The 21,719-nt window shown below is 41.8% G+C and overlaps 1 protein-coding gene across 3 annotated transcripts; it reads left to right on the forward strand.

The window, feature by feature from the left end:
• The first annotated feature begins 1,959 nt into the window (after positions 1–1,959).
• Positions 1,960–21,411, forward strand: LOC309378386 (palmitoyltransferase ZDHHC12-like). Of its 3 annotated transcripts, none has more exons than XM_081926458.1 (7): positions 1,960–2,074; positions 2,387–2,658; positions 9,627–9,723; positions 13,766–13,918; positions 14,645–14,817; positions 16,369–16,534; positions 20,249–21,411. In XM_081926458.1, exons 2-7 carry the CDS (start codon positions 2,630–2,632, stop codon positions 20,441–20,443), a joined length of 813 nt encoding a protein of 270 aa, XP_081782584.1. In that variant the 5' UTR covers positions 1,960–2,074; positions 2,387–2,629; the 3' UTR covers positions 20,444–21,411. The 3 variants fall into 3 exon arrangements, with proteins under 3 accessions (XP_081782584.1, XP_081782585.1, XP_081782583.1); XM_081926459.1 differs by having other exon boundaries at positions 1,964–2,074; positions 2,372–2,658; XM_081926457.1 differs by lacking the exons at positions 1,960–2,074; positions 2,387–2,658 and adding an exon at positions 7,164–7,915.
• The last annotated feature ends 308 nt before the right edge of the window (positions 21,412–21,719 follow it).

Here is a 21,719-nt window from a genome sequence, read left to right on the forward strand (position 1 = left end):
ATTTTGATTATACCATTGTTCCAGATCATTTTAATATATCACTGGTGCAATATTTTGGGAAACACTTGTATCTGAGTAAGTATTCGCCAGTTAATGGTAACCTTTTCCATATGCCACACTCATGACAACCCAAGGTCTTGTTTCTTTAATCAGGTGGCTTATTTCCAATTTTGCAACCCAATTTTTGGGTGTTGGAAAACTCCGAGGGGTGCCTGCAAACTCCCAGGGGTGCCTGCAAACTCCCAAGCCTCCAAGCATCCTCTGGTATGCATAACCCTGGAAAAGGCATCTCCCCCATTCTCCAGTGTGCTCAGCGACATAAATCAGATGATCTATGCACACTAATCTTCTAGCTTAACACAGCAAGAAGCATGAAATATCATAGTCTAATCTACTATTTATTTACACACTATGTACAGCCAAAGGCATAATGGCGTCTGTTCTCTCCAGCTCTCAGAGAACAAACAAAACAAAGTAAAAGCAAAAGTACAGACAATGAAAGAGAGAAGGCTGTCTTCTGTTCCCACAGTCTTCTCAGACAGGCATGGGAATTATACCAATCACAAAATGCAGCATCGGAGGAGTGAAATTGCCAACACTGGGGTGACAGGGAGACCTGTTTGAAAGAAGAAGTTATATGAGAAATCAGTAGGTGGGGAAAAGTTTACCTCCCAACTACCTTTTCTCCCCTGCAGATGCCCTTCATCCCCGCTTTAATATTTTTAGATGAACACAAATTTGGCAACCCCCTATTTGCCTCATAATTCCACCTCACAATTAGACTAATTTGTTTTATTACTTACTGAAACTGTTATCTCCAAGCAGCATTATCCAATAGGCATGTGCAGTGCTTAAAAGACTGAGTACACTGCTCCTGCTGACAGAACAGACATCCCAGGTTCTAAAGCACAGTTTGGCATGTTGCTCTTGTAGAACTCAACAGAGAGGAGGCCGAAGACAAAGACAGAGTTAGATGGCTCTTACTGTCACTGCCTCTTGCTCCACCTACTGTTTGGTCCTCCCAGCCCTCTGCCCCACCAGTGGGGATGGGTGGGAGATGTAAGACCCGCTGCAAAAGAGCCAAAATCTCAGCCCCTCCCCCGAACTGCCCCCTAACAACTTCCCTGCCTAAAACTGCAAAAACAAAGGGTTGTCCTCCCCCCCAAAAAATGATAGATCACAACACATCATTGGTAGACTACTTTTGCTTGTGCAGACCACATGTATATGAACAAATACATATTTGGTACTAGTGTGTGGTTTATCTGATATACATAGTAGCGATCTACTTTCTCTGCCTATGAGAGAAATACTACCAGATGTTTTACATTTAAGAAGCTGTTTTAGAAAAACTGAACTCTTTTTAGGGCTCGTCAACACTTCCATTCGCCCCACTGCTTTCCCCAGGAAAACCCATGGTTTAGCACCCATGGCAATTACCGGTAGGTTTTTCACGGATTGCTGTTTGTTCCAATTTAGCACAAAAGAGCGGGTTTTCCACGGGAAAGTTGTGGGACGAAGGCAAAACCACTCAGACCCTTGCCTAGAAAGCATGGGACAAGTGGAAAATTGCTTTGATGCATGCTTTCTAGCCCTTATAGATACATATTCTGTTTTACCGAAACCTCACCCTATATAGGTTTTGTTGAAAAATCCGTCTAAAAATATTGCCCAAATTTGGGTTGGTAGGCTCTCTCGTTTTGGAAAATCCAAAATGTACCCTTTTCCCGGATTCATACTGACAATTCACAGATGTGAATAGCAAGGAAAGGCGAGAGAGAGAGAGAGAGAGAGAGAGAGAGAGAGAGAGAGAGAGAGAGAGAGACCTCCCTTTCCCTGGTCTCTGCCACACTGCAGTGCCCTGAAAAAAATTGCACCTGCCATCCATCTTTGAGTTCTGCAGCTATTTAAAGCACAGGAGTTTACTGAGGGTCAGGCGCTGGCAATGTCAATGTATATAGGTAGCTGCACCAAGTGAAATGCAGAATGAGGTAGGAGTCTTCTTTGTGTTTAACATCCATGAATCTCTCTTCTTCATCATTCAATATCTGACAATGAGGATAAATCTAGAGAGGTATGGGATAGTGACTTGTGTGTGTACAAAATATTTTAGAATGTGTATATACTTGTGTTATTACAATCCATGTTATTGAAAGGTTAATTTGATGAGGAAGAGAAACTTAGTAGAACAGAGGGGAGGAGGATGTGGGTGCAGGAAGAGGTGGATACAGAATTTTTTTTATTTTTTCTGTTCATGCAAAAGTTGTCAAGTATCTACTGAAAGCTTTAATAAGATAACAGAAACAAACAAAAAAATTGTGCCTGGAAGTTTACTACATGCCGTACGTTACTAAAAATTCACAGATGTCAGCCCACAGGCCCACAGGATCACAATCCCTCTTATTTCCATGTACGCACAATGGAGCAATTGGTTCTGTGGAACTGGAGCAAGGCAAGAATTAAGATGGGAATGCAACCTTTGGATAGCACCCAGGAGCTGAAGCATCAACGACAGCAGAGGAAGTAGCAGCGGCAGCCACTAATCCTGCTCTAACGCCACAGCAGCTTGTCATTCCAGTGGATCTGCTAATGGAGCTACAAACTGCCTGTGTCTCTCAGGAAACCACACATGGAAATGTCCCAGCAAGTCTGGAGGAGGTAAGATACTGACCCCCAAATAAAAAGCAAATTTCATCAGTTATGTTCCTAAAGTTTCAGGTGTTTCGTATTATGATAGGTGAGAATTAAATGGAGGGTGGGGAGAGAATGGTAATGTAAATTTTAAATCAGATGGTTTGTTTTAATTCATGTACCCATGCATGTTCATGGATTCATTATACAAATCAAGTGTGCTGGAAATCAAATAGCTTTCTAATTCAGAATTCACAATGGAAGTAGTAACAGAGCTCTGCAAACAGAGTAGCTATGTATCTCATTTGGACTTAAACATTGCTGTTTTTCGTTACAACCTTTATATCATTTGGTTGCATAATGACATTTTCAGAGCAAATGAATATCACAGTCTATTTTAATCTTATCTGAGTACCTAAAAACACCAAGGGTGGCATAACATTTGCAAAACATTCCATAACATTGGCAAAACATTTCAGCTTTGGGATTCCAAGCATTTCAGACAGCCAAAAGTCCAGATGAAAAAAAGACGACGACTATCTTCATATTTGGAGTTGTTGTCAACACCCAGAGAAAAAAAAACCTGGCTAGGTATTTAAAGGATTCTGGGCAGAGACCCACAACACACATTTGCATTGGTATATAGCATGCCCCTAGGAAAATTAAATTGGCTCTCATTAGCACTGCATTTGCTGCCCACCCAGCCATGTTAAAGCAAATTTAAAAGGGGGAAGGGGAAGGGGCAGCAAATCAGAGGACCTTGTGCTACCCACTAACGATGCCTTTGTTTGCCCTCATTGGTTTGAACAGCTTTGGATATCATACTGCATAGCTTCATTTGAGCCAGAGTTCACGCAGGTTCACCCAGAGTCCAAGTAATTATTATAGGGCCAGGTGTCATATATAAGTGCCTTTATACATCTGCATGAGGAGCAAGCAGATCACCAGGGGCTTATCCAGGTCTTGCTCCCTTGTTGACCTTGCCTGTGGTTGGACAACGACTGGGAATTCCCCGCTACTGAGGCCTTACCCCTTATAAGAGAACCCAGTTCTTTAGGACAATAAGTGACAATTTGGAGTAGCCTTCCCCATGCTGGGGCCCTCCAGGTGTGTTGGGTGCTGCGCTTAGCAGAGGCTGATGGGAATTGTAGTCCCAAACATCTGGAGAGCACCAGGTTGGGTGAGGCAGAACTGAAGGAGCACAAAGAGAATCAGGATGGAGCAAGCCAGATGCTAGAGAGCTGGAAATAAAGCAAAGCAGGAACTGGGGAGGGGGAAGGAGGGAAGCTGGAGCCTTGGCTAGAATTTCTCAACTGCTTGTAAACATGTAGCCCAATAGGATGTGTTTCATAAAGCAGATGGCTCTTTGCATTAATATTAAGCCTTAATGTGCTAATTCAAGGTTCTCAGAAACCCTAGACACAAGTCACCTTTCTTTTAACTTCCTCTTGACCCTTTCTCTTGCATGCTTCCTTTAGTTATCCTCTTTTACAAACAAACTTTGTTTTCCCTTGATTCGTGTCCAAAAATATTCTGGTTTTGATCTTTGTCAGCAACAAGCAGTCGTCCGTGCACTCACACACTCACTCCTGTGTTATTTTTTCCATTTTTCTTGGGTTCCCTTATAGCCATTGCACTGTTCTGTGATCAAATAGCTGCACAGAACTCAGGACTCAAAACCACATGTGGTTCCTGCCAAGATGGCATTCAAGCCTGGGTTGGCATTTGCATACCCTCCAACATTTCTCCAATGAAAATAGGACATCCTAAGGAAAAGCGGGACATTCTGGGATCAAATAAAAAACCGGGACGGCTTCTCAAAAATCAGGGAAGTCCCTAGAAAATAGGGACACTTGGGTGGTCTGCATTTGTTGGGGCTCATAGTCATCAGTGCCTAGAACAGCAGGGGGAAAGGAACGTTACTAAACCTAAACACATTTATTTAAAACCAAACGGTACCAAATTCAGTGGTATTCATTCATTCGCTAGCCTAGACCCAGTTTTAAGTGCATGCATCATGCGTAATCTGTGTGAGAAACATTTTCAGAATCTGGCCATAAGATGGGCACTTCCTGCATTTTATAGCCTCCCTCATGGTGAACTCCCTGTCCGGTTAGTATATGGGATTTTTTACAGAGCCTGGTGCCATGCCATCAGGTTCAGTGGGTTCCTGCCTACCAGCCTCAGGTTCAGGGCTCCCCTGATTACCGGCATAAGGCTGAGAGCCAGGTACCCAGGCTGGTTCCTAAGCCATTGACACATTGGCTCTGATGGTGTCCTGGTGACTGCTGGACTATGGAATCATAGCACTCTGGTTGTTTCAGTTGTAAGTGCTTAGGCTTACTTACAAGCTGAGTTACATTAAGGTGTAGGAAGGAAGGGATTGTGTCAAAGATTCCACAGGAAAAGTGGACTTTATGGAGGTGAGAGAGGTAGCATTCACAGGTGTTTGGGGGTATGATTCCAACCTATGGGGCAACAAGGTAGAAAGGGTGGAGGCTTTTAAGGGAACAGGGGCTCTCCAGATGGCAGAGGGTGGTGGGGCCTCAGCTCTTTGAAGGGTAAAAGCAGACCTCCTCCAGCCGTGACCCAGCTCAACTGAGCTATCCCTGCTTCCCTCTGACTAAAAAGATGCTCAGGAGCATATCAAAGAGTCCCTGCAGTGTCCTCCAGCTCCTCAACTGAACAAAAGCTCTGAGCCTCTTCTTATAAACTAAAAAAGCCTGTCTAAACTAGACTATACTTTTCTGGGCACAAAGGGGCTGTATATTCCCCTTTCTCATCTCTAAATACAGTGGTACAGACACTTCAGGTTACAGACTCCGCTAACCCAGAAATAGTACCTCAGGTTAAGAACTTTGCTTCAGGATGAGAACAGAAATTGCGTGGCAGCAGCAGGAGGCCACGCTAAAATGGTACCTCAGGTTAAGAACAGTTTCAGGTTAAGAACAAATTAAGTTCTTAATCCGAGGTACCACTGTACTCATGATGGCCAGTGAAAGCCCACCATCATAATACTATACACACAAAAACCCGGGATTGACTTTAAAGTGAGTAAATTTGTGGTGGTTTTCACCTTTTCATCATCAAAATCCTCTCCCATCCCACAGGAATACCACAGAAATAGAGGACCTTTCTGTTCTTGCCATAGTTTAGCAAAGACTGCTGTGAAATACATAGGTCAGCTTTAAAACAGGTAGCTCAAGCCACAGCGCTTCATGACAATAGTAGAAAAAACAGTCTATCTGCTTAGAATCCCCTTTATACTTGGAATCATTGTTCTTTGCACACAAAACAATCAACTGGTTGGGGGCTATTAAAAAGTGCCTAGGAATACCCAGCCAAATAGTCTGAAAGCATTACAGCTGTCAGGATTTGGAGGTGGGGGCAGGGGTGTATTTGACAGGAAATAAAGCTTATGTTGATTTTTTATTTTTATTTTTTGTAAGGTCTAAGAGGAGGCTGAGTGACTGTGCTGAGAATATGAATAGGCAAAGTGGAAGAAAATCCCTCCATTTTCAAAGGAAAAACATAGTGATTATATTTCATTATAATGGCTGTACAAGCATAAACTAAGCCATATATTAGTAACAGAGCTGAGCTGTCTTCTCAAGGGCTGGGAGAAAGGAGTGTGCTGTAACAGGGAGATTAATCACTGGCAAATATTAAGAGATTATGAGGAGAGATTAAAAGATTAAAGGGAAAGACGAAAGGAACCTAAATCTATATATTGTGTCCAGATGACAATATAAGGGGGGGAAATGGTTTTCTGTGCACATAAATCACCTGGCTGTACAAAGTAAGAAGTATTAACTATACATGATTGTATTAAGGACTGTTAAATGGAAATACAAGGAGTCATCATTCATTTATATGTCTAAATGGAGTTTGAACCATGACTAGCCCATTGAGCTCAATGCTGGAAGGTATCATTAGCACCTCTTCTGTTAACTTTGTTAACTTATTTAAAAGGCAGCATGGTTAAGGGTCACAACTGCACATGTGAGCTCACCAGTGGTAAGAACATCTTTTAATCTGGGGAGATTGTCCAGTAGGAGGTCAGAGAAAGTCCTTACCTTTCTCCATGTTCAGGAGAAGATCTAGTAGTCTCCTAACATTAGTCTGAGCCACAGAAGCTTTCAAATTCTCCAAAGCTACTTCAGACACAAGACTTGATCCCTCCCTAAATTGGGTGAGGAAAAGGATCAGTGTTCAGCACTGATCATGGCTGTCTACTCATGGTGGTCAAAATTTGTAGATTTTTGGACATGGAAATTAAGAAGGAAAAGCATGTGAGAAACCTTTTCATATAACCATTCATCACATAAAAATGTCAGCCCCCAAAAGCAGTCTTTTATATTCACCCTAAGGCAGTCTTTACATACCACAATTTCCTAATGGGTTTAACCTTCAGGTTAACATCTCATTAACATCACATGTACCTATCTATGTGCTATTAGCATACATATGCCAATTTAGCTGTGTATACACCCATTGGGATCAATAGCTTCCAGACATGTGTCATTGAATAGATGTGTGTCAAAATAAGCACATGTTTTCTTATCACACATGGCATACTGTAGAAATACAGAAGTATTATCCATGCACCTGTGTAGCTCCTTGCCATTTGGGGGTTGCCCTTCCTAGTGAACTGTGCAATACAGTCCAACCAATTGCTACATTTTCAAATAGTGTTTTTTTTAAAAAAAAACCTCACAATATGGCAATGCTGCTCATTCCTTGCTGTCATGGAGTCTATGAAAATGCCATGACACATGGGTGGGAGCCTCAGGCTCAGGAGCCAAATGCTGCTCTCCAATGCTCTCTAACTGGTCCTAGAGACTCTCCCCACACCACACACACACACCCCAGGCACAGCCCCTCTCCACAAGCCATGTCCCCTCAAACTGGTCTTCACAGCCTCAGATTCTTTTGAAAGGAGCTTAGAAAGGAGATCTGATGCAACTCAGCTGGAACAATTTTCCAAAGCCAAGGCACCACCACTGAAAAGGCCCTGTTGGTTTATTTCTAACATTGTGTTTTCCTTTCAGGTTTTTTTTGGGGGGGGGAATCTACAATATATTTAATTTGTGTATGTTTTAAACTTTTAGTTATCATTCCTACTAAATGGGTTTTTAATTATTCCTATTTTTGCTGTTTTGGCAGTGTTTTCATATCAGTTAGTATAAAAAAAAGTTTTTGCTTGCTTGCTTAACTATTTGAAAGATATCTTCTCAGGCCAGCAAACATCTATGACCCAACCAAGAATCTTGTCATTTACAAGGTAAATATTTTGCAAATTCTTCACAAAAATAAAAAACACAGGGAGGGGAGGTACGTATTCTGGGATTCCCAGTTGACTTTGCAAAGCCTTCAGTAAAAACACCTGCAATTTATGCTCAAAGAAGTTATTACCTGATAGTTATGAGACGTTGTGATAGCAATATTGTGTGTTGAAACACAGAATTTCTCCAAACACAAAGAAAGAGTGAGGCTGTACAAGGCAGGTGTCCTGTTCTACAACAGCTCTATGCTTACATGAAAACCCAAGCAGCATCCCATCGCAAGACTGAGGCACCCAGATTACCTACAGCACCTTGGAGAATTATTAAGGCATACCTGGCAGCAAGTCAGAATGTCAAGTCCAAAGTTCAACATCTGGGGGTCAGTCCACACAAGTCAAGTCCAAAGGTCAGAAAATGCAGCCCAGGGTCAATCCAAGTAGCCAAGTCCAAAGCCCAGCAGGCAGGATAAGACCAGAGTCAAATGCACAGCACAATCCCATAGAGGTCCAGGTGCATCTAAGCCAAGGTAAATCAACATAGACCAGGCATGGCTAAACTTGGCCCTCCAGATGTTTTGGGACTACAATTCCCTTCATCCCTAGCTAACAAGACCAGTGGTCAGGGATGATGGGAATTGTAGTCCCAAAACATCTGGAGGGCCAGGTTTGGCCATGCCTGACATAGATAGCTGCATAGACAAAGCACCTCAACTCTGCTTCCCTTTTGTACTTTGCATGCTGATTGCAGCATCTGGGCTTGATGAGGCATGGGACCCTCACCTGTTCTAAGCCTACTCCAGCTGAGGAATCACACAGCTGCTCCCAGAGCTAGCGAGCCCCACTTGACCAGCTAGAGAGCTGGCTTGTGGGCCCTTGCCTGCCTCTGCCTCCTGGAGCATCCCTCCTGCTGCTCCCTATGCCTCAGAGCCCACCATCATAATGGAGACAGGACCTGTCTGGTGATGGGTCCTGCTACCCTTATTCCTGTGCATTGACCCCCATCTCCTTGCCATCCTTTGTTACCCTGTGAGTAACCCATCCCCTGCTTGCCCCCGTGTGTCCCAGTCCCTCGCTGAGATCCTTTTCCTCCTCCCTGTTCTCCTACCAGCTCCTGATACTTGTATACATTGACTGAACTGTGGTGCAGTAAGCTCCACCTCCACAGAGAAGCTGGCTTTTAGAGGGCCTTGCAGTCAGTTTTCTGTAAGGCTGAGGAGACAGAAGTACCCTGGAAGACTCCTCCTCTGACTCAAAGTAAGGTGGCAAGGCTGTGTTCTCAAGTGAGGAGAGCCTTGAAGATGGTCCTGGCAGCTCTTCCCCCATTGAAGGTCATCCTCCTCTGAGTCCATTGCACAGCGAAAGGTCTCTGAGTCATGACAGAAGAGTTTAAACCTCCCCACCTTACCATACCTCACTGTTATTTCATCAGGAGGAAATACTTCATTAGTGCCATTTTTCATTTAAAAAAAAAAGTTTCTAGTTCTTAAGGCATTGACGATATGCATGAAACTTTGTGCTGCAGTCTCAGGATCCATAAGGATGTCTTACTAAGGTTTTCAGTGATGGGTGTTAAGGTGTTCCAGGCCCCTTCATGGCTTTATTTATACTAGAGCTTTCTGCTTGTTTAACAGCAGCATTGGACACAACACTATTGCTATGTGATTGAGATACTGTGACCATTATCATATTTGTCATTGTGTTCTATTTTCAGATCATGGAAGTTTAGCTCTCCTGGTGAATCAAAGGTGGCCGTCCTTTTCTTTTATAGTTGCACATTTCTGTGGGGTTACCCAACTTACCTGTTTTGGGTAAGGCATTCATGGTCTTGTTCAAAATATGGCTCTTCCTTGTACCCATTGTATGGAATAATAGTGAAAAGGGAAAGGGTTGCTTTCCATGAAAGCCTTGGTCTCATATGGCAATTAGCCCCACATACACCAGTGCTCTCTATTTAAGGGACTGAATTTTCCCTACAAGAAAGGTAGTAAAATAAAGACTCTAATCATTATATAGATATGGATGTAGATAAAGATATAGATGTATAATTTGTTGAATCAGAATTAGAATTCAATCCTGCAAAGGCTTATTCTTATATTGTATGATGGAGCAAACTATTTTGGTAGTGCCATTGACCTCCTGCTTTCAGACTGGAGGAATATATAAGTAGCAGCATGTTAAGAATTGCATTAGGATGGCCACTTACACATAGCCAAAAAAGAGGAAATGCATCACACCAGTGGCGTAGCGTGGGAGGTGCAGGGGGGGCCGGCCGCACCGGGCGCAACATCTGGGGGTTAGGGTTAGGGGGCGCAAATCCACGGGTTAGGGGGCACAAATTACTTGCCTTGCCCCGGGTGCTGACAACCCACGCTACGCCACTGCATCACACACATAATACATCAAGACGAAAGAGGGCACAGATACGCACATCTTATGCAAATGACACTTTTTATGTATAGATGCAAATTTAGAAATAATTGCTGTAAGTTAAATAGAAATGCATCTCACTATAAATGGGAATATTGTGAATATTGTGATCAGGCGACCTTAATCAGTCTACTGCCCAGCTTCTAACTGCTGATGGCTAACTACAAGCCCCCTCCCCTGGCTCTCCTTTTTATGTTTCTTTCTTTAAACTGAACTTGGATTTGGCAGTCCCACAAATAGAGGACTAGCCTCTGTAAAAGAGGACACCTTGCCAACCCAGATTATATAAAATATCATTGTCATATGGAGTTGAAAGAAGATAAGTTGGTACTGATATAATCCAGGGCTACTAGTATTTCTGGGAAATAAAGGTAAGAATTGATATACCAGTACACTCTGATCCTGAAACTGTTATTAAGAACAAATTTCTGTGGAATTACATCCAAACAACTGCTCTTAACAGTATGATAATGATGCAGTTGATTCATGGTGTGCATCACATCAATGCTGAATAATAATGTACAAATGGTTATTTCAAGCCAATATATGTCTATTATTACTTGGCCAAGATCCCAGATTCTAGGCAATTCCCCTTGGTTTACAGAGAAGAAAGGAACAGACAAAAAGAAATCCTGAAAAGAGTTTATCTCAACTGACTCCATGAAATGCAGCCAATATTAGAAAGTTTATGGTACTTGTTATCTAGCGTGATATCAAACTGTTGCATTCCATTAATATGCTTTTATTTAAATAAATGATAGACATGCCATATCATATGGATATCTGTATCTCACTGACCTGAGAAGGTTCTGCATTTTCTGGACTTTAATCTATACAATACAGTACACATATAATACATTATTCTGTTTATATTCCCTGTTGCTCTTTTTATGGGAGGGAGCTGGCTGGAACTTTTCCCAAAGCTTTAGTATGCAATCCTTGGCTCAGTTTAAGTCAAAGGCACTTCTGTCATTGACTTCATTGGATCATTGGATCAGGATTGCATCTTTAATTCCTTAATCTGAGCATAATTCTTCAGTCAGCTGGCGGGAGCATTATGGAACAAATGGTAGTATTTTATCTATGCAGAGCAAAATTGCCAAGCTAAATTGAAAACAAAGATCAGAAATATATTCTAGAACAGTACTTAGCTGTAATTTATTAGCATCTTTCACTTTATTATATTTCATGAAATGAGAAAGGGGAATATCTTTGCCTTTAAGTGAATAGATGACTACAGTTGTCACAGGATCGATTTTCAGAGCGGCTTTTACAACCTCTAGGCTTTGATACCTACATTTACAAAATGAAATAATCATATTTTCATGAGAAGTGAAGTTTTAAAACATTTTCTATCCAAGGCAAGGGGAAAAAGAAAAGCAGGAATTCAACAGTAATCTCCCCTTTGTTTGCTTCTCCTCCTACAATGGTTACTCTGCCTAATGATTCAAAACGTCTCTGCAAGATGCCTTTCCCTTCACTGTCATTCACGTTATGCATCTCCATAGCTCATTATAGTGCCTATGTATAATTAAACCGACTTCCTGGCATGGTCACACTTCTGGTCCTTACTGTTTAAAGAGCTCCACTTCTCCTCTCAACTAAGCAATTGCCTGATTAGCATTATTTGAAGTCCCAAGATGCTTTTACACTCAGTTTGTAATGATGCCTAAACAACGATTCATGTTGAAACATAGGAGCCAGTTCCTTGTGTCTGGACCTCATGTTGCTGTGACAGTATCTGTAGAAGGAATGACGTGGAACAGATGGATTACTTATCAGTGGACAATACTGACCCGGGAAGGAAATATATAATTTGCCCAACCCATATGGTTCCTTCCTAAAGACTTTAATGGAAAATCTACATGTAAACAGCTCACACATAGAATCACAGAACCATAGAGTCGGAAGGGATCCTGAGGATCATGTAGTCCAACCCCCTGCAATGCAGGAAAATATGCAATTCCGTAACATATACATTGTCACTTTGTCATTTGGAAAACTGATGTGTTAGACTAAGCCCTCATTTTGAGGGTGTCTGTATCTCCTATCTACAAGCCCAATGTCAGGAGTTGGCATAGCTGAGCAGCTGCTGGATTCTCTGACCTAGCAAAAGACCCATTGCAAAGCACCACTCCAAGAACCTCCATCTTTGTTAGGCCATCTGCATATGTTTAGACACAAAGCTCCATCATTTAACAACAACCACCACAACAATTTATTAGTTGCCCCAGAAGCCAACAGGCAGCCAATATGAATCAGGTGCAAGTTACCTCATGCCCTCAAACCCTCACACTGCTTATTTCTCAGAAGCCTGGTGACACTGGAATGGTGGTGGTATTTCAGTTGCTGCCCTTAATATCAGTCCCAACACTGTTCTTACCCCTAGTGGGGAGGGCGTGCAGTGTGAACTATGCAGCAGTTGCCCCAACAGAAGCCATGAGTCCTCCCAGTCTTCTGCTGCTCCCTACCACCTGCATGGGCAAGGGCAAGGAGGCCTGGGGAAAAGTGAGCCCCGGGCAAGACTGCCAGATATGCAGTAGCACTTCTTACAGCTTTCAGCCACCCCACCCATCCACAAGAAGCTTGGTGGTGAGCAGACCAGGTGCTGTGTGTGCCTGTGTCTCTGAGGGAGGGAGTCGTGTGTATTTGGAAAACCCACAGCAGGTTTCTTGCCTGTGGCCCACAGAAACCTGAAACTTGGTCATGCCAAGTTGGCTTCCCTTCTTACACATCTCCTTGTGTTATCTCTTCTCAATAAGCTTGCCTACTGTTAGCTCCTCCAGTGTGGTGTAGTGGTTAAGAGCGGTAGACTCTTAATCTGGGGAACTGGGTTCGCGTCTCCGCTCCTCCACATGCAGCTGCTGGGTGACCTTGGGCTAGTCACACTTCTTTGAAGTCTCTCAGCCCCACTCACCTCACGGAGTGTTTGTTGTGGGGGAGGAAGGGAAAGGAGAATGTTAGCTGCTTTGAGACTCCTTCAGATAGTGATAAAGCGGAATATCAAATCCAAACTCCTCCTCTTCTTCTCCTCCTTCTGCTTCCTTATACTGCTTGCCTATAATATTCTGTGTCTCTTTCACCTCTCATGTTGAGAAATCTCTCATGAACTGCTCCTCCAGTTCCATCCAATTCTCGTTTCTGTATCCCAGTTATGGATTTGTCAGTCCCTAACTGTTGAAAGCCACTTTGAGTAGTACATGGACACTAGAAGAGTGGGATAGATAGCATAGATAGCAGAGAGGTTGGGGAAAGAGAGAGAGATTTCATGTAAACAGTATACATACGTAGGCAGCCAGAGGTCAAGTAAATGACTGATGCTTTTGTACAATGATTTGCATGATGTTTCAGTTTGTGTGCCAGTGTGTCAGATTAGTTTTGTGTATCAAAGTGTTAAGACATTTGTCTATTTTCATTGCACAGATTATGCCATTGTCTTTTAATACCCTGTGGAACGTCCATGCTACCTTTCTCCTTGGGAATGCTCTGATGTGGTTCCTCTTCTTAAAAGCTTCTATGATGAACCCAGGTTTGCTTCCTCAACACACTGATGAATATTACCAGGCCATCAGACAGGTATTTCTCTCATACACCTTTGCATATGCAACCATCTCTCACACATTAGTAATAATTCTCTTTGGCAATAATCACCTCTGGAATTAAACAAATGCCATTGCTGGATTGAAAGCATCCTTCTTTTGTCATCATTTTTTATTCATGCCTAAATGTTAAAGATAAGAAAATTCAATTAATGCAGGCAGCTAGCAAAGAAAGGCTTCAGCGCTTCTGCACACATATCTGGGAGAAAGTACCATGGACTTAACTTCTAAGTAGACAAGTATAGAATTGTGCTGTTTTGGTGACTGATTTTGTTTTCCACTAAGAAGTCATGTTTTATAATATGATCATGGGACATCCCAATAGTATAAAACAATGCAGCTACATACGAATATGAACCGTTCCCAAAATATTATATGGATTTAATCTTCTTGCCACACTTGCCATCCTCGCCTGTCACACCAGTGTGGTGCGCCACATCCTTTGAAAACCACTGTTCTACATGCTTCCTGCTTTGGAAAGGAGAAATTGCACTTTTTGCTGATGCATTTGCCCTGGAGATGGGTAAACTCATGCAAGTCCACCTTCAATTAGAACATAAAGCATGAACAGCATCTGAATCACCTGGTTGTCTGAAATGATTCTACTGTCCAAAGCATATATACAAAAGCATTAGGTTAGTTGGTTCTTAAGATTCTGCCATTGCATTTTAGATTCCATCCTGGATATCTTCTTCTTTCTAAGGTGGATTATCTTAATTATTGGGAAGAGGGCAAAATCCTGTTGCCTAGACTATGTCATGAGTGCCACCTTGTGAAACCTCTTCGAGCTAAACATTGTCGTATCATCAATCGTTGTGTGTCTGGCTTTGATCATTATTGTCCTTTTATCTACAACAGCGTGGGATACAGGAACAGGTAAGGTAAAGGTAAAGGGACCCCTGACCAGTACAGAAGTGCAAAAGATGTGCAAAAGAGATTTTTTCTGTAGCATTTAAGATAGCCTTCTGCAACCCATTAGCTTTCAGATGTGTCATCAGTTCCAGCCAGCATTGCCAGCGAGGTGATGGCAGTTGTGACCCACAACAGCTGGCGGGCAACAGGTTTGGTAAAGATTGTTCAAGATATTTTTGCTCGTCTACTTTATAACTCTTTAGTAACTAAGCTTTCTCTCCCCCCCCCATTTCACAACACCATCAGATGTTGCACTGTTGATATCTCTCATCAGAAACATTAACGTGTGACACAATAAGTCTTTGGATCACCACTGTATCTATCAGCCATCTGTGGCCCTACAATCAGCAGGTGGACCCTGATGGTGTCACCCCACTTGGGGTGTACCCAGCTGGTGGTGACTTGTGTCAGGGCCTTCTCAGCAGTGGCTCCCCATTTGTGAAATGTCCTTTCTAGTGAGCTGCATCAGTTTTTAAAAAATACTTATTGATAACTAGAAAAATTGTAAAGTTTTGATGGTTGAAAGTTCTATCCCTGATACCACTGAAATTACTGTATTAGTTTAAGGGTAGATTATTGCTTTCAGGAGTTTTAAACTGGTTTTTAGAAAGTTGTTCTTAACTGTTTTTTTAGAATTTTTAATTGTGTTATTTTAGTTTTTAAATGTGTGCTGCCCTTGACTCCTTTGGAGCAGGGTGTGAGATATACATTTACCGTAATTAATTGATAAATAAGTCATAAACTTATTTTGGCAAAGCCGAAAATGTGGTACACAAAACAGATTTAAACTGAGAAAATGGTCGTGGCTCCTTCCTCCACCCCATGAAACAATGGGGGAATTGATTTTCTGTAAAGGAGAAAATGGTCAATGCCATACTTTGAAATCCAAGATCAGGTATTTAGTGCAGAAGACATGACAATTAAGCTCATGTAAAACCCACAGAAGGCCAGTTGATGGCCTATATTATCAGCTGCTTGCTTTACTGTTCATTTTTAATCATATACGCATCCAAGTCACAAGTCACACAGGATACATTTCCTCAGAGATAAGGTGCTCATAGAAGGCACTACCACAGTTATTTCCCCACATCATCTTTTAAGGAGATATTTATGAAAGGTGACCTTGAGCACACTCTGCTACCATTTGAGGTTCTTTTCTGACATATTCTGCTTTTAATGTGATCCGACTTCATTTTAAAAAAGTGGTAACACAGCAGGAGCCAAGGACTAAACTCACAGAGTAATCAGTACCTCCAGTAAAGAGTACTGTAAAGGGAGTGCAGTTTTGGTTAGCTTCTGCTTCCAGGCTACCCACAGACATCTGGTTGGCCACTGTGAGAATAAGATGCTGGATTAGATGGGCCATTGGCCTCATCCTATGTTGTTATGAATTAAATCACCACTTCAGCTGCATATGAGAGAGGTTGTTCTAGATACTGACTGAACTTTGCAAAGGCTTTGTTAGCTTTTTATGTAGTAGAAGCATTGCTTTGTTTCTGTTTTGCTTCATTCTAGGCCCTATTTTGTAGGATTCCTCACTACTATGTGTCTGAACTCTGTGGTTGGAATATATCTATGCTGGAATTGGTTTAATGTAATGGGACGTAGTATTTTCATCGGGATCGGATTTCTCTTTCTTTCCGTCATTGCCACAACATCAGCAATGATGACTTCACTGTGTGTATGTATTGTCTTGAATGCATATTTTTTTAATAGCAGGCTTTGGGGAGGTCACAAAAATGGCTTTTGGCACCACAGGTAGCTATGGGGTCAGTCAATTGTTTTTATTAAAAGGATTTAAAAATTAAAGTAAAAAATGGCAACTTTTTAAGGGGTCACCTTTTGGCATCACAAGTTTGAAGTAGAGGACTCACGAAAGCCGAAATGTTTGCTTTTTAATGACAAGTTGGAAAGAGTGGTCTTTGGGGGCCAGCTATGAGCCGCTGGGTAGCCACTGCTGCCCTCGGAGATGGCAGGAGTAGGATTTTCCCACATAGCCAAAATGAAGCGAAGGCACTGACTCTCTGAGTGGTAATACAGCACTCGTTCTTATCCCAGACTGCATATTGACAAGTCAAAGGGAAAAGACTGTGTGAACCTGAAACATGTCACAGACAGCATGGTCAGTAGTCAGGAATGATGAGAGTTGTAGCCCAGGGACATCTGGAGGCCCAAGTGGTCTAGATCTCCTGCTTTCGGGTTTCTGCATTCTGCCTGAGGCAAGTATTTAGAATCATAGAATCATAGAGTTGGAAGAGACCACAAGGGCCATTGAGTCCAACCCCCTGCCAAGCAGGAAACACCATCAGAGCACTCCTGACATATGGTTGTCAAGCCTCTGCTTAAAGACCTCCAAAGAAGGAGACTCCACCACACTCCTTGGCAGCAAATTCCACTGTCAAACAGCTCTTACTAGTATTTCTCTTTAGTATTTCATAGTATTTAAATAGTCTCTCTTTAGTATTAGTCTCTCTTTAGTATTTCATAGTATTTAAATGCTGGAGTTGCATATTAAAGCTCACCAGCTTTGTTACATAAAGGGCAATCTTCTCTCCCTCAGCCATTCACACAGGATGTTAGAAAGACTGTCATCTGAAAGAGGGAGAGCGATAGGTTACGAAAAACAAGATGAGGTTAATGTGTGTTATATATATAATTCTGTAGAGTAGGAACAGCAGCTCAGTTTAGATAGAACTGTTAATGCCCTCTAGTGTCTTTTTATTGAAAGCCAGAGAGAAAGAGAAAGTTTACTCAAATAGGATGCTAAGTAACTGCACTATTTTCGACTGGCTGATTTCAAGTGGGATCATACTTAAAATAAAACAATAGCATGCTTGATGGGAGATACATTTAATTTGCAAGGGAGTAAGTTGTATCCATTCCCTTTGGATATACGGTCTTTTACTGTTCTGGTATCTGCATATAAGCAGATATTAACTTTGTAACATGTACTGAAGAATAATTTATGCTTTGATATACCACCTGCATAAATAATACAGCTGGCAACAGAAATGATTAAATTGTATGCTTATATTATTTCTGTTTGGGAGTTTCTACTACCCAATGACAGGACAGTCTGATATTGTGGGATGAACTCTCATAAAAAGAATAATGAACTAAGATTACGGGCAACAGAATATTTGGTAGTTCACTTACGCTACTACCAAATTTTTAGAAGACATCTGAAGGCAGCCCTGTTTAGGGAAGCTTTTAATGTTTAATAGGTTATTGTATTTTAGTGTTTTATTGGAAGCCGCCCAGAGTGGCTGGGAAAACTCAGCCAGATGGGCGGGGTATAAATAAATTATTATTATTATTATTATTATTATTATTATTATTATTATTATTATTATTTGTCCCTTATGGTCCTTGCTTCCTTGAACACGGAAAGCTGCCATATACGAGTCAGACCAGTGACTCCCAGCATCTCCACTAGTTGTGATCCACTTGGCTATATCTTGAATTTTGGACTTCCACATGCAAAGGACTTCTTCTGCCACTGAGCTAGGGCCTTTCCCAGTGGAGGATGGTCCATTAGGGTGAATGGGGCACTGCCCTACCAAGCTCAGTCTGCCCTTGACCAGCCTGCTTTTCTTACTTCCACCCAGCCCAGGTTTGTGGCACTGCCTGACAATGGCCTCCTCCTTAGTTTCAGTGCTGCTCTTGCATACCCTCCAACATTTCTCTGATGAAAATAGGGACGTCCTATTTCATCATCATCACCATAACAACAATAATTTTTATTTATACCCTGTTCTTCTGACTGGGCCATCCCAGACATTCTGGGCATCTTCCAACATATAATAACCTCCCTATACAGGGTTGCCTTGAGATGTATTCTAAAGATTGTATAATTATCTCCTTGGCTCAGGGGGTCACATAACTCCATCCCCGCCCACATTTTTCCGATGAAAATAGGGACATCCTACCATACCCTCCAACATTTCCTAAGGAAAAGCGGGACATTCCGAGTTCAAGTCAGAAACCAGGATGCCTTCTTTAAATCTGGAACTGTCCCTGGAACTCTGCACCTGAGGGGGTCCTGAAATTCTGCTCTTGTAGAATTGTGAAGGAAGGAGGTTGGGGACAAAACTAGAATTAGATGGTTCTACTGTCATTGGCTCTGGCAATACCTGCTGTTGGTCTTCCTACCAGTCCAAATAGGCACTAACCACTGCTGGCCTTTCTCCAAACAGCCAGTCACAAAACTGATGGTAGAATTAGCAGAGATAAAACCAATACCTTCTAGATTTGTATCCTGCTGCCCAGTATGATAAGCAACTGGTCTTGGGCTGCTACTATACCAACAGGAAAAGGACAAACACATTTTGTTTATGTTTGAATACATCCCCCACAGTCATAAGAACTGGAATGTAGAGATGATTCCAACAGACTAGACTAGGAATGGGGATTCTGTGGCCCTCCAGATACTGCAAGAATACAACTCCCACCATTCCTGACAATTAACCATGCTGGCTGGAGCTGATGGGAGTTGGGAGTCCAACAGCATCTGGAGGGCCACAAGTAGTAGTAGACGGCACAGAGGGAGGGCGGCACTGCTTATGTGACCTCCCTCTGCCCAAGTTGCTGCTGTATACCAGGGTGGAGAGGCAACAGAGTGGTGAGGTTGGCCAGGCAAGCACACCAGCAGTCAATCTGGTGGTCCTACCACCATGTTTGCACTGTGCTGGCCTCGCCTTCCCCACCCCCTTCCCTCTTCCCCCTCTCTGATCTAGTGTACAGCAGCAACTCAGCTGGAAGAAAGTCCGGTAAGTGCCATCCACTACCAGCCACAGGTTTCCCACTGCTGGGTTAGACCATAGTTTCCTGTGAACTGAATTTAGAGCTTTGGCTGCTATCGTGATCCTGCCTGACACTCTCGCTTGTCTACTTTTGATAGATGATTTACTGTTTTTCTAGTGTCCCAAACTGGCTTCTGCAGAACTTGTCAGATTGTCCCTGTATCTATTCCTGGGACATTTAGCCTAGTCCATATTCAAGTATAGATTTGCTCTGCTTTCTCAGTTCAGTGACCATTGAAATAATCTATATTGTTTCTTGGTGTAGACACAACCTTTCTGTCAAGGACTCTTATTGGCAATAAACTAACAGCTGTTATATGTGTTGGTAAACTCAAATTCTTCAGCTGCTATCCTTTCTCCATTACACCAAAACACCCAAGAGTCTATTGCCTCTGGTCTCCACAGTTTAATTGCAGGTGTTACATAAAAGTCAGACATTTATTATAATGATGAATTATTTCTCAAAGTTCAGCTGGTCAGCTTGTAGTGTAATGAATCTTAGTTGCAGTATGGTGTCATCTGCTGCAACAGCAACAGTGCAAACAGTTTATATGTAAAACTGAAAGTCAACTCTATGTGTTTCACTTCTAAAGGTTTATATGGCAGCAGTCAACTTAACTACTGCAGAATGTCTCAAAACAACGAAGTATGCATATCTCCTGGACCATCAAGGGAAGTTCTTCAACCCATTTGATAGAGGAATTATACTAAACTTTATGGAATTCCTTCACATCATCAAGCCTCTAACAGAGAAGGAACTGAAAAAAGCAGAACTAACTTTGGTATAAAGATTATAGAAGAGTCATGTATTGTATAATATACCAGGACGTCAACACATCACTTTATTAGTAAAACTGGTGGTGTGTAGTGCATGGTTTTGAGCATGACCTCTCCCTAGGGAAAAGAAATGTCTTGACAGAAACCTTTGCATGTGCATGGAATGTGACAGACCTTTGATCATGTACAAATTGTGGGTATATGTATGGAGTAAATGGACCTTTCTCCTTAAATCAAGGATATGACCTTAAGCACAATACAGCAACACTGTATTATTGGTTCATTTTTTTTTTACAATTGCATATTTCAGTCATTGTTCCCACCCACCCACAATTCAAGAGAAAGGGCAATAAATTATCATTGTACAATACACATTTCATTTTCAAACACTATTAATCACTGTGCACATTTCATTCTGCCTTATTCAGTATTAAATATATGCATAGCCTATTATCCATTCTAAGATGCTGATGGAGTTACAACAAAGCTAACATAGGATATAAAATTTGCCCAGCAGTTCTTAACTCAAAATCTAAATACTGTATTACACTGCAGTTTTGTATTTCTCTTCAACACTAGATGGTGCTGGCTTACTTTTTTTTACTATGAAGCTGACTTAGAATGTCTTAATAGAGTAAATGTTCAAACACAACAGAACTGGGTGAATTTCAAGTTCAGATTTTGCACTTTTGCACCCTTCCCCCTTATGCTGGCAGGCATGCTGTTATATCCTGCAGAAATGTAATAAAATAGCACCCCGTTGCTAACTCTGTGACTTAGTGACCCTAAGCCTGCGTGTTCAAGACTCAACAAATATAATTCTTCTCGGTGTCAAAGGTTAAAAGATTTGCAAGAAATATTTGTGAGGGTTCGTTTTTACTTGCTTGAAGCTTTCTTCTATTTCATTCCAATGAACTTTTCTGTAGCTGGGGGATATATAAACATATGCATAAAAAAATAAAAAGCACTTTTCCTCCTTCAGTCTGTTCACCATGTTATTTTAGATTGGTCTTTTTTGTTCTGGATTTTATATTCTGCACATATTTCTCAGACATTTCAGCGATTTCCAACCAGGCACTGCTTCTGACAACCGAATCCCAGCTATGTCCAGGAAATTCCAGACATAGGGCAACCCTATTTTAACATGGTATCTTGCATAAACACTGTCTAACCATTTCAAATCATATTCAGTTAACATGCTGGATGTGGGCAGAGGCTTTGCCCTTGGCCTACAAACACATAAAGGTAAAGGTAAAGGTACCCCTGATCATTAGGTCCAGTTGCAAA

This window comes from Podarcis melisellensis, assembly GCF_964234715.1.
Source record: "Podarcis melisellensis genome assembly, chromosome: 9".
Lineage (NCBI taxonomy): Eukaryota > Metazoa > Chordata > Lepidosauria > Squamata > Lacertidae > Podarcis > Podarcis melisellensis.